This window comes from Bactrocera tryoni, chromosome 1 (assembly GCF_016617805.1).
Source record: "Bactrocera tryoni isolate S06 chromosome 1, CSIRO_BtryS06_freeze2, whole genome shotgun sequence".
NCBI classification, from domain to species: Eukaryota; Metazoa; Arthropoda; class Insecta; order Diptera; family Tephritidae; genus Bactrocera; species Bactrocera tryoni.
Genome location: NC_052499.1, coordinates 52,239,311 through 52,253,509, shown reverse-complemented (window position 1 = coordinate 52,253,509; position 14,199 = coordinate 52,239,311). Strand labels below are relative to the sequence as shown.

At 37.9% G+C, this 14,199-nt stretch overlaps 1 protein-coding gene across 4 annotated transcripts; it reads right to left on the bottom strand.

The window, feature by feature from the left end:
- Positions 1-9,119: 9,119 nt before the first annotated feature.
- On the bottom strand, positions 9,120-13,372 carry LOC120775555 (ferritin subunit). Of its 4 annotated transcripts, none has more exons than XM_040105801.1 (4): positions 13,182-13,372; positions 12,439-12,582; positions 9,955-10,241; positions 9,120-9,786 (listed from the first exon to the last, which is right to left on the bottom strand). In XM_040105801.1, exons 2-4 carry the CDS (start codon positions 12,497-12,499, stop codon positions 9,520-9,522), a joined length of 615 nt encoding a protein of 204 aa, XP_039961735.1. In that variant the 5' UTR covers positions 12,500-12,582; positions 13,182-13,372; the 3' UTR covers positions 9,120-9,519. The 4 variants fall into 4 exon arrangements, with proteins under 4 accessions (XP_039961735.1, XP_039961743.1, XP_039961718.1 ...); XM_040105809.1 differs by lacking the exon at positions 13,182-13,372 and adding an exon at positions 13,080-13,145; XM_040105784.1 differs by lacking the exon at positions 13,182-13,372 and adding an exon at positions 12,785-13,073.
- Between the last annotated feature and the right edge of the window lie 827 nt (positions 13,373-14,199).

Genomic DNA, 14,199 nt, shown 5'->3' with positions numbered 1-14,199 from the left:
CCTAATATTCATACATATGTAGATACTTGCATGCCATTGAGTGTGTGACTTTGAGATTTTAATCAATTGTGGCATTTGAAGCATCGCAGATTAGAGATATTGCACACTCAAACAAGTACTTGTCGCTTGGGTATGGCTTGCTTGTGTCTGAGGAAATGTGTAATCTTTTAGGGCTTGTGTAAAGGTGTTAAGCAGAAAATCGATTAGTGTTATTTCAACTATTAAAAGTTTAATATATAGGGAACCCAGGGCTAACAAAATATATAACTGATTTTATTAATTCTTGGTTCGGTATTACTCCATGTGCGATCTATGGATCAGCCATTAAACATAACCTAACCTGGATACTTAGAGAGAGAGTGTATGTATTGGTCTACAACTTTGCTTCCGCCGTTTTTTTTGTAAATTTAAGGCTTTATTGTATAAAAACGGTTACAAAAATCTTACTCAAAATATTGGCTGTCGCTAGCTACTACTTTTGACCATTTTTCTGGCAGCAGGCGTATTCCGTGACGAAAGAACTCCTCATCTTTCGAGTCGATCCAAGTATCAATCCAATTTTTGACTTCTTCATAAGAATTGAAGTGCTGGTTAGCTAGACCGTGTGCCATCGACCGGAACAAGTGGTAGTCAGATGCTGCAACGTCTGGAGAATACGGCGGGTGGGGTAAGATCTCCCATTTCAGCGTCATCAAATATTTTTTGACCACCTTTGCGATGTGAGGCCGAGTATTGTCATGCTGTAGAATGACTCTATCGTGTTTGTCCTCATACTGTGGCCGTTTTTCTTTTAGTGCTCAGCTCAAGCGCATCAATTGCGTTCGGTATCGATCTCCTGTAATGGTTTCACTTGGCTTTAGCAGCTCATAATATATCACCCCCAGCTGGTCCTACCAAATGCAGAGCATGACCTTGGCGCCGTGAATGTTCGGTTTTACCGTCGACGTGGAGGCATGTCCAGGCTTTCCCCATGACTTTCTTCGCTTAGGATTATCACAGTGGACCCATTTTTCGCCGTCAGTTACAATGCGATGTAAAAAACCTTTTGGGTTGTGCCCTTGAAGCAGCTGTTCACATGCAAAGAAGCGCCGTTCGACATCTCTTGGTTTCAAGTCATAAGGAAACGCATCTTGGTCGAGTAATGCTTCCAATTCAGCATCTTCGAAAATCTTCTCCCTTCCACCACCATGCCGGTCTTCGACTTCATAATCACCATTCTTAAAACATTGAAACCATTCGCGACATGTTCTTTCACTTAGGACAGCCTCACCGTACGTATCCGAAAGCATTCGATGAGCCTCACCCGCACTTTTCTTGGAATTAAAAAAGAAAAGCAAAATTTCCCGCAAATGTCGAGAATTCGGCACAAAAAGTGACATTTTCAGTTGAGAATAAGTTTGGGTTGAAAACAGATCACTACAAATATTTTGTTGGGTTAGTGTTGACACAAATGTCCAAGATCGATATTAAACGATTTAATCGACCAGTGCTTGACCCTGGAGACAGCTATTGGAAAACGGCGGGAGCAAAGTTGTAGACCTAATATATATCTCCCTTCCGCTTTTTTGCTCTTTTTTCAATGCTTTATAAAAAGTGTTACACCAATCGGATTTAATTCAACTATGCGCCGTTTAGTTCGACAATCTGTTTCCATCTAGACATCAACTTCATAATACCCCCCTCCTTATTTGCCAAGAACTTGGACAGCCACTTTTCACAAGCCTTTTTTGAGTTTAACTTTACACCAACAAGGTCGTTCGCCATGGACAGGAACAAGTGGTAATTACTTGGCGCTATGTCCGGACTATATGGTGGATGCGATAAAACCTCCCATCTGAGCTCCCTTAGCTTCTGACAAGTCATCAACGAAGTGTGTGGTCTGGCGTTGTGCTGGTGGAACACTACACCCTTCCTGTTGGCCAATTTTGGACGTTTCTGGTCGATCGCCTGCTTCAAGCGGTGCAGTTGTTCGCGTAGATGGTAGAATTAAGCATCTGGCCATATGAGAGCAGCTCATATTGGATAATTCCCTTCCAACCCCACCAAACACACAGCAAAACCTTCTTTGCATTCAATCCCGGCTTGGCCACTGTTTGGGACGATTCACCGGCCTTCGACCACGTCCGTTTTCGCTTGATATTGTATGTGATTCATTTTTTGTCGCCAGTCACCCTAGCCCAAGTATAAATAAGAGGATAATGTAAGGTGCAGTTAATATAAATAAATTAAAAATAGAAAAATAAAAAAAAAATAAGAAAACAGGAAAAAAGTCATTAATTTAATAACGCAAAAATGTCTAATACTTCAGGTACATACATATAATAGGGCTATTCAAAAACATAAAACCAATTTTTTTTCTTCCCATGATACTCTGAAAAATTGTTTGCTAGCTCCCTTTAGAAAAGTCTCTCCAAGTATGAAACCAAACGAAAGGCTCTCCGCAATACCATTTTCTATTTTTTCCTATATATAGTAAAATTCAAATCTCCATTCTAATTACTTGAAAGAATATGAATATTGATGTCTCACGACGAATATTCCACAGTTGCTTATACAAAGTGTCATAAATAAGCTCCACAGTAAAATGCAAGGTTGTTATTTTATACCACGCATCGCGTGGAGGGGGGGGGGGGAGGAAGGGGCATCTATGGTTTGAAAACTCTTTTAAAAGTGGGTGTGACCCCTAATCCATTTAAGCTGTAAAAACCAAATACGCCATCTTGTGAAAATGGGTGAATTTGGATTATCCGGCTACTCCTCATATAACGGTTTAGCTAAAACTACTAAAAGTGCCATAAATCTATAAATAAATGCGACAGAACACATCATTTTATACACGAGATTGTACGAGAAGGCTTTATAGAAGCCTATGTCAAATTTAAACGATGGACATTTAGGCGAAAACCCATTTCTCGGGACCTGCCCGACCGATTTCGATAAGTAATATTATGCTTACAATACTATGTCACAGTGCAATCGGAGTACAACCACACTTCTCATATAGGACAACTTTAAATTATATTTTCCTCTGTCACTTTCCAGTATTAAAATAAAGAGCCAATCAATATATCCAGATAAAACTTTGCACGAATAGTGCCATTGAAGTGTGCTGTCTTGTGTCCAAAAATTGTCTAAATCGTATGAAAACTATTCAAGCCCCCAGATACAGTATATGTGGACCTCAGTTCCTATTGGCAACTTTTTATTGAAAATATCGGTCAATTTTTGGGATATATCATAGAAATTCGGAGGGAATTCTATTATTATTGTATGTCAAAAATGGGTTGAATCGTGTAAATAATTCGCTCAGCCTCCATATACCTAAACGATTTTCGAACTTTGGACTGTTATGTGAGCAATCGGTAAATGTGTGAGCTATTTTAATGAAATTGGGTGCGCGTGTTTTTCTAATAAAGGTCCATCTTTTGGCCTAAAATGCATAAAATCATATTACTAATATCAGTATTTTTAAACATCTAGTTAACTCCAGTCCCTATACCTATATTGGTGATAGTACATATGTACATATGTGAGACGCCTTAATTAAACTCAAAGAGCATTCTTCTCTCTAAATAAAATGTTATTATTCCAAAAATAAATAAAATCGTGCCAGCACTACCACTAACTCCAATATACCAGGTAATACAAAATTTTAAAACTTCTTCTTCTTCTTAATTGGCGTTGACACCGCTTACGCGATTATAGCCGAGTTAACAACAGCGCGCCAATCGTTTCTTCTTTTCGCTACGTGGCGCCAATTGGATATTCCAAGCGGAGCCAGGTCCTGCTCTACTTGGTCCTTGGAGTGATGTGTAGAAGTTCACGCAAGTGAGGAAAGTTCTCTGATCGCCATTCACTTGGGATTGGCCAGAAACGATTCTTTTACACATGGCTTAAGCAGCTCACAACTTCCGGTCTTTCACCAAGTATCCTCTGGGTAGCCTAAGAACATCCGTTCGAAAGCGAGCTAAAGTGAGAAGGCGAAACATTCCCTACATAGGGTTGTGCGCTTGGTTTGGGGCCCGCCACGTAAAAAAGCACCCTCAATGAAAAGGGAAAAAAATAATTTTAAAACTTACGAATGGCTTTATACCGTGTACTATATATCGGTCAATTTAAAAAAATCTTATACTAAATAACTATTTTTCTAAAGCTGAGAAGACGAATGAAGTTAAGCATGATTCATCATCATATATTTTCTGTTAGAATAATATTCTTAAAAAGAAGTAAACAAAAATATATCTACGCTTGAATAGAAGTTTATGTGTTCAAAGGACGGTTTCTTCATTCAAATATTTGCCATAAACGATTACATGTAAGCACACCTAAGCACAATCACATTATTAATGAGAAGAATCCGTAAAATTTTATAATAACAAATGACATTTTTATTTAAACTCAACTTCAAGCATCTTCAAGCCAATTATGGAACTCAAACAAGCACTCACATCCCTCAGCTGCCTCGGTGGATGTATGTACATAAGTATGATTATTCCGAAGTTTTTGTTACGGTGACCGCATGTCAACCATTTCGATTATTTATGCAACTATTTTCTTTATCTAAAAACGCAAAAAAAAGCAATAAATAAATAAAAAGTAACACGAATTCATCGAGGACACGTACAAATCGGTGAATAAAGGCAAATGACCAAACGCCCCTTTATGCCTCATTTCCGAATTTGTACAAGTATTAGCAATGGTGAGCGGCTGTCAGCGCTTTCACTCGGCTTTCAATCCTTTTTATATTAACATTATTTATGCATGAGTGTATGTGTGATTGAACAGATTGACAGCAAACTGACAGCTGCAACAAGTTATCATAATTCAATACATGTCCTGCGACTCCATTTGTACTTGCATATTTTCTTTTTTTTCGAATAGTTGTGCTTCAGGCAAGAGAAATTTTGCTCGAGATAATTTGCTCACTTATAAATTATTCTTTTTGTGTGCGATGAAAGGCCGCATTGAAGGGTTAATGGACATCTATTAGGCATTTTTTGAACTATTGTGAACTTAGATTAGGGTTGAAAGAATTTCAGTCAGGCTGAATGAAATTTAATTTAATGTAAAGTAAGGACATGAGGTCTTGAGGAGGAGTGTTTTCGTCCATTCGGACAACATGACCTAGCCAGCGTAGCCGCTGCCTTTTAATTCGCTGAACTATGTCAATATCGTGGTATATCTCGTACAGCTCATCGTTCCATCGAATGCGATATTCGCCGTGGCCAACGTGCAAAGGACCATAAATCTTTCGCAGAAGTTTTCTCTCGAAAACTCGCAACGTCGACTCATCAGCTGTTGTCATCGTCCAAGCCTCTGCACTATATAGCAGGACGGGGACGTCAAGCGAATTGTTGAATTTGGTCTTTATTCGTCGAAAGAGGACTTAAATTCTCAATTGCCTACTCAGTCCAAAGAGGCACCTGTTGGCAACAGTTATTCTGCAATCAATTTCGAAGCTGACGTTGTTATTAGTGTTAATGCTGGTTCCGAGATAGACAAAATTATCTACAACTTCGAAGTTGTGACTGTCAACCGTGACGTCGGAGCCAAGTCGCGAGTGCGACGACTGTTTGTTTGATGGCAGGAGCTATCTCGTCTTGCCCACGTTCACTACCAGACCCATTTGTTTCGCTTTCTAGCTGTACACTTCTATAAAAATTGTGCCTTCCCGATTCAGCTAGGCAACTCGAATTAATATTTCTAAATATTTTCTCCAGTAGCAGATTGAAGAAGTAGCACGATAATGAGTTGTCTTATCCTCGCCTTATATAGAAACGATGTTATTAGATTTGATGCTAAGCAAAATAATTTAGCGCCTGTTCAAACTAAAATACAACCAAAAGACATTTTTTTACCCTGAACAGGGCATAATAAGTTTTCCACGAAGTTTGTAGTACCTAGAAGGAAACGTCGAAACCGCGAAATAATCCCGATATCAGACCATATAAGTGCTATAAAAATTAAACGATCTTAATGAAGGGTTTGCACTTTTTCATTTGATGAAATTCTTCACAAAATTTGACATGGGTTATTGTGTACGTTAATGGCACGTACGAAGAAATTGATCAGATCGGATCACTGTAGCATTCAGTTGCTACATATACCGGTCCATAAAGTTAAAGTTCTTGTAAAAAAAACTTGAAGCTGTGAAGGGTATTATAACTTCGGTGCAGCTGAAGTTAACGTGTTTTCTTGCTGTAGAAAATTTTGTGTTTTTGTGTCTTAGAACAACGATTTCATATATTATCTTACATATGAACAGATCAGGATTGAGCAAGCATTTAAAGAGGAGAGAGCTGTAAAGCAATCTGATAGTTTTAATTTAAAGTTGAAACGATAATAATAGCCATTAAAGCTTTTGATATGTCTGTTTGTAAGATTTTATAAGCGATATATTCCAGAACCGTTTCAGTTTCATAGCGACATCGAAATTTTTATCGACTATGCTAGCTTGTGCGAATGGGAATCGATCCTCTACTAGCGAGACTACCAGTTATTCATGTAATAAGAAACGTTAAGGCTGCCTCCGTTTGAAACATCGAGTGAATTTCAAATATGAGTAAACTTGAATAACGAAATACAACTGGTGTGCCATTTTGGACGCTTTTGAGGTTGTAGGTCATATATGCAAAAAACAAATGTAATATGTAAATCAAGTTTTCTAGTTCGCGCCTTCGCTTTCTACCACGATGATTTCACCGACTGAACCACATTATGCTCCAACTTCTTTTACTCGTTTGGGGACCTGCAAATTCGGCTTCCATTGCGGAGATAAACGCCCCCATCGCATCAAATCCAATGAGTTAACCTGCAAAATGCGGTTAATATGATAGTAGTTCGTACCCAGATTCTACTAATTAGGCCTCGGTGAAAGTAACGGAAGTTATGGTGGAAGAGGGCTCCTCTCTTCACCAAATTGGACCATTTTTTCGCAAATCGTCGATAATAATTCGGCTCAGTAGGGCTTTTTGACGGTTTTAACCTTTAACAAGTACAAGAATTCAATGAAGATCACAACTTTGGAATCCCATAACACCATGATGTTCATATTTTCGGTCGAAATGACAGTCGTCGCCTTCCCAGAGCAGGTTCACTGGCTGAACTCCACTACAGTTTCTTGGTCAGTGCGGTGTACGAGTCGAGCCATGCTTCGTTGACAGTACCAAAAATACGCAGAAAGCTCTTTCAATTGGTCACACCGCTGCGCTATTGTCTGGAGACACTCCACCACGTTACAAATTAATCATGCCCAATATTTCATGCAATCAATGACAATGAAGTGAACGTTCCATTGCCCGACCATAAGAAGTTCTAATAGCAATTACCCGTCTGAAGAACAACAAAGCGGCGGGGCCGATTGATTGTCGGCCGAGCTTTCAAATACAGCGGCGAAGATGAGGATAAGGAGCCTGCAGCAGTTTCTTTGCAGAATGTGGTCAGACAAAAGCAAGCCCAACGATTAGAATTTAAAAGGGACCCCACAATCTGCGCCAAATACCTTGGGATAAATGCATCTAAGTTTCTACGAGCGTACTAAATGAGAGATTACAGCCCACCTTCTACAAGCAGATTGGACCTTATCAGTGTGGCTTTAGACCTGAAAAATCAACAACTGACCAGATATTCATCATGGATCGACACAAACCATCTCATTGTCGACTTCAAAGCTGCTTTTGATAGCACGAAAAGAAGCTGCCTTTATACCCTTATGTCTGAAATCGGTATCCCCGCAAAACTAATACGGCTGTGTAAACTAACGTTGAGTGATACCAAAAGCTCCGTCAGGATCGAGAAAGACCAAACAAGGTTTCAGACAAGGTGACCCATATCGTGCGACTTCTTCAATGCACTCGCGACTTGGCGATACTCATAACTTCAAAGTCGTAGATAATTTCGTCTATCTTGGAACCAGCATTAACAGCAACAAAAATGTCAGCCTCGAAATCCAACGCAGTATTACTCTTGCCAGCAGGTGCTACTTTGGACTAAGTAGACAATTGAGTCCTCTGTTGAGAAGAACAAAACTCTATAAGTCACTCATTATTACCACCCAGATATTTGATGCAGAGGCATGGACAATTACAACATGTTATGAGTCGGCGTTACGAGTTTTCTAAAGAAAGGTTCTGCGGAAGATTTACGGTCCTTTTCGCAACGGCAAATACCGCAGTTGATGGAACGATGAGCTGTATGAGATATACGACGACATTGACATAGTTCAGCGAATTAATAGACAGCGGCTGGCTAGGTCATGTCATTTGAATGGATTAAAACACTCCGGTTCTGAGAGTGTTGGAGCGCAGTACCCGCCGGGGGAAGCATAGGAAGAGGAAGGCATTCATTGAAAAGACCATATAGAGAAGGACCTGGCTACACTTAGAATCTCCAATTATCGCCAAACTGCGAAAAGGAAGACCGACTGCCGCGCTGTTGTAAACTCGGCTATAACCGCGTAAGCTGTGTCTACGCCACTAAAGAAGAATATTGCTTGCAAGGTACTCGGACAATGAATGACCTACGCACTTATCGGACCGCCCAAGTATGTTACCATATCCAATACCAATTCAAAGCTGTACATCTCCGAAAGGGTAGTGATGGATAGGGACATTTAAAATCTGTCTAACATGCGACTTGCAAAGCACAGCTATTTCTTTGTATTTTCCCACGTATTTAAGTACGCATTGTTATCACTCACACAAGCGTTATCTTAAGCCCGCTGCTCCACGACTTTTGATTGACAAATAAATGGCCGGCTGTCAAATTCTCCCAAAAGCCACAAAACACAATGCTGATAAGTGAAACTCATGTTTACTTTAAACTACTTTGAATCGCAGTAGCCACATGTATTTAATATTCTTTCCGCTTCTCATAGACATACATACTATGTTACATACAGGTTTGCTTAGTGACAGAAATAGCACACACGCTCAGCCTTAATAACAAATAATTTACGATGCTCAATGTTTGTCGCTACAAAAGCATAATAAAAGCATTTAAATAAACTTCAATAGATAAATTAGTGTTTGTAATGGCACTTAGAGAATATGAATTTCGACAAGAAATGGAGCCCCCGCCTTCATGGTCCGTTATGAGGAAATAATACATAAATGCATGGCTTACTGTATTTCTGTGCGGAGTATTTTAGAAATTTATTTGTGTTTTCAATACCAATTACGTAGTTATATAATTGACTTTTTAGAGGAAAAGTTTATAGAGAATAAAATTTAGAAAAAAAAGTGAAAATTAAAGTTTGAAATTCATTTCCGATTTTTTTAATACACTAATATATTAGAACACAATAATGCAAAAAGAATACTATTATTTTTTTCATAATTTCAATTCATACATAATTTCATCACTTATTTATTTAGTTGGTATAAGTATAAGAGGTAAGCACTGCTCCCCTTTCGTACAGCACATGCCGTCCGTCTGTTGGTGTTGAGTTTGGTCTAAATGTTGAATGTTGATGACCAACTGACTGCTTGCAGAATTGTTGTAGTTGTTGTAGGAGATAATTTACAATTGCTTGTCGAACAAGAATTCGCCCAAAGCGCCTTGGGTTTCCATCATCTTGGTGAGTGTGCTCAATTTGCCAGCCAAATCGCGTTGACCGGTGAGTTGTTCCTCCAAGAATTCACCAGTTAGCCAGTCGACCAAGTGATACCAGTTGGGTGTCTTCTCGCAGACCTTGATCAATGAGCGAATGCTCTTGGTGACCTTGGTTTCCAATTCAAGCGCTTGACGGAGAGCGTCAACACCGCTGTCAACCTTAACGTCAACATCCTAGGAAGACACAAAAAAATATAACGAAAATGGGTTGCATTAGTGCAAATTTCAAAGACAGAAAATTTTTAAAATTTTAATTATCAAAATTTTAAATTTCAAAATTCTAACATTCAAAACTTTAATTTAAAAAATATATATATTAAAAATCTGTTTGTGTGCACTTACAATGAGTTGAATCAAATCGGTGACGCTGTCTGTTAACTGACCGCGCATCGACAGGTATTCAATGAGTTTCGAGCCATGCTGACGTTCCTCGCGTGCCGACTTGAAGAAGTGCTCAGCGAAACCGGGACGATTGACGACGTCGCGTGAGAAGTGTGCAGCCATGGCCAAGTAGATGTTGGAGGCATTGATCTCCATTTGGATTTGCTTGCGCATCTCCTCCAAACATTGTCCGCTCTTGTCATTGAGACCTATCCACTCGACGGGAATGCGTGGCTGCTCCAAACGACCTGTTGAGAGATGAGAATTTTTGAAAAATTAGCATAAGCTGAAAATTAGCGAAAAAAGTGTAAAAGTTTTGCAAAGATTTGCGAACTTTTCAATGTCATAAATGTTCAATCAATTTTTTCAGAAGCTCTATTTTGCATATTATATAGTATGTATGTATGTGTATATCTGCCTGCATAGTATTTGTTTGTATGTATGCAATGTAAATGCATTTCTCTCGAACCTCTGAATCAGCATCTGCTTATCAATTGACGACAAAACAAAATATTGCCCTATAATGCCCTGCCTCTACTGCCACCCTTCGATCTCTCAGAAAGCGCAGTTCTGATTTCTGGTTTCGGCATTTCAAATGAATTTAGCGTGTAATTACAGTAAATGTTTTATAATGTGCTTGCATATACATATGTATGTATGTATTTATAAATATCGGTTTATATATAGCACGTAAAGTCGGGCGTATAAGTCAGGATTGTTAATAGGAAAGACATAATAAAGTAGCAACAACAACACGTAGCATATTGATTCACACGTTCCCACAGTGGCTCGTCGAACAACAGCGGCTCTAGGGCAGCATAGTTGAGGGCAAGGGGATGTACCAAAGCAGCGTTTAGTGCCGCTAGCTAGTAGTGCCGTGTGCAAAAATCTCTCGAGTAATATACTCGACACTATGAGTACGTAAACATTTTTGTTGCTCAGTAAGTACTCAGAGCGAAATAAAATTTAATTGAGTGAAGTCAATGTGGTACTTTGATCTTGTCAAGGCAATACTCGCAAACCTACATATGTATGTACATACGTCAAATATGTATATACATATGTATAACGTGGGAATATAAAAGGTGGGGAACGGTGAAATCAATAATTTACAGTATAACATTTTATGCTAAATATATACATACATACATATAGGAAATGAAAGTGAAATTAAGTGAAAAAATAAGAAATTAATTATACAAACGGAAGACTTGAGAGTAAGTTGAAAGTTGCGTGCTATCCCTGGGTTAGGTTGATGACTTTTATATCGAATATACATACATATGTATGTAAATACTTTGCAGTACTTATTTTATATAAAATTTGAATAAAAAGTTGAGTACGAAGGTATGTATAACTAAAAAACGACTTAACAGATTTTGCAGGATATGCTTTGTTATTATTTCCTCTATGCCGCGAATAACGGAATGTTAAAATTTTGAAAACAAATTTACTGTCGGGTCTAAGTAACCGGAGTATACCCAGATTTTTATCTGAAAAGCTCAGTCAGCTCGGAATCATTCTTCGAAATTACTACAAGAATATTTTCTGCCGCTGCAATAACAACAAATACTATATATTAACGCTATTTATACTCATTTGCACCCGTTCTAAGCCATTTCACTAGCAATAATTAATACCAAATACGTATGTATGCGTATCACTTGCCATACAAAGCAAACCGGTTTAGCCAATGTGCTTGCAAACAAAGAGTCTGAGTAGCAGAGACGGAAAGCGGAAAAATAATTTTAAAATTAAACAAAAACAGCTGTTACCTATTTGACTAATTTTGATCGCTTGGAATGGTGAAATTTTAAGAGTTTCCGGCAAAAATAAATAAATAAAAAATATGCGAGTTCATTAAGTTAAGAAAAATAACATTGCAATAAAATACAGTCAGTCAATATTGACCGGCAAAAAATTAAAACAGACATATGTACATATTTATGTATATTTGCATACATACATATATCACCGCTTTTTTGATAAAACACTTGGCAAAAGGCCAAAAGTCGAAAACTTTTCAATTGTCATTGTTTGTAAACAAAATCGTTTGCCTTTCGTCAACATGCAAGCCTAAACAAAAAAAAATTCTACGTATTACCAAAACAAAGAGGTTCTCACGTCTTATTTTTTCTTTTTCTGGTTTAAAGCCAAACAAATTCACCCTTGTTTAGAACGTACATGACTTTTGCTCGCTGAAACGCACTCGTTTAAATTCTCAGCATATTTTTGTGAGCGGAAATCCACACGCTCTCTTGTTACTGTGACACTACTACACTCTGAGCGGATATGACACGAAAATGCGCAGCAACATGAAATTTTTAAGTTTCTTTTCATGTTTACGCATTTTATTTAAGAAAAACAATCACTTTGCACTTTCACACTTTCAATTGAATATATATAATTTTAAAATTTTTTGTTGGTCCTGAGGTCAATACTTACATGTCATCTGTGCGTTGACCGCTACGGCCAGCAACAAAACTGCGGCTAATAATTTCATCATTTTGTCTTCCTTTGTTATTTTGTATTATTTGTGGCGAAAATCAGGATTTCTTGCACTCTTTCTATGGCGTGTCTCTGCGTTAACTGCACAAAAGAAAATGAATAATTTTAATTAACACACGGTAGTTAAATATCTTTCAAAACTTTATGATTTTTCAATGGATATGTATGTATTTGCCGTCAACTTCACACTAGCTTGGTTATGTGCACAAATTTGGAAAACAAATAATCGATTTACTATCACTAGGTGAATGATAAAAGAGGTGTGAGTGTAGGAAACACGAACTTTTTTTCTGTTTTTGATTGAATTTAGATTTTGACAATTTCTTCAAACGACTGCTCGATCTGATCTGATTCGCAACCGCCTCTGTGCCTTTATACACACTGGTATAGAAGACGAACGTTGGCCTTTGATGAGTTAATGCGTTAGTATATCGCCTGATAATAGAGTTCTAGACACAATGGTCGTACACTTTAGTAATCACAAATTGATTGAATTATGAATATTTGACTTGAAAGGAAAATCTTTTTGCGGCGCTGTCGTAAAACTCTCTTTGTTGTTACTGAATGCGAATACGTACTGACTGCTGGCGAGACGAACCTAACACTTTTAAATGCCCACACTAATCTCTCAGCACTAGCGCTAGCGAGTACTTGCACACGTTGGGTCTTTCGGCACTCACTTGTATGTATGTATTTTTCGTTATCGTTAATATGTCTGCCAATATGTCGGTCTCGTATGATTCTTTGTTGGTTTCTACGTTGAGGTTGGTTCTTTTAGTAATATTGTTTTTATTAAATTGAACTCTTTTTATATGCCATACACACGACTCCAATGCACGTTCGTATATGAGTATGAGTACTTGTTGTATCGGTATGCACAATTCGTCAGATATGATTTGTTTTCTTGTGAAATCATGCTCATGGGAGATGTGAGTATAGCCGATAGACGTTATATGGAGAGCATTCAAATTGTGTAATCCAATATGGCGTCCATAATGGTGGCTGCCGATGACCTGAGTCAGCTGGTTTTTGTTTTCCTTTGTTGTTTTTGGTTGCACATGGCTGTTGCTATTGCACATCAAAACAAAGGTCGTCTAGAGTTGCCGTGTGCACATGAAGCGTAGACAAATCGTTTGTTGCTATGAGCACCAAAACTATTAGACCATTATCACTCAAAATGTTTTAATCTGCATAAACTCTTCCCAAATCTAACATATCACTTTGACTGACAACAGATCAAGTCATCATGAGGAAGTGACATTGCTTTAATGGTACATTAAATGAGCAGGCGCCTTTAAGATTAAGAAGTAATTCCAGCTTAATCATATATGATACATACTTATATACAAATATATTTTGAATTAGAAATTGGTTTAAGCGATTCCTTCAGGACCTCGATTAGTGAACTTTTCATAGGATAGAGAAATAATATAATAATAATAAGAAATTAATGGTATTTATCTCAAATGTGTCGGCTGGGCTTAAAACGGAATAAAAACTAACAGATAATTATTTAGATTAGTTTCTCACTGCCTCACTGGATGAATAATTCTATAATATGCTTTTTAAGGGCGCACCCCATGTGACAGACTAACAAAAGGTAAGTTTTGGAATAAAAAAAATCACTTTATCGATTTTGTTTTTAATTTTTAGGCATATTTTTTCAACTGAAACGTGATTTTCGACGACGCTAAGATA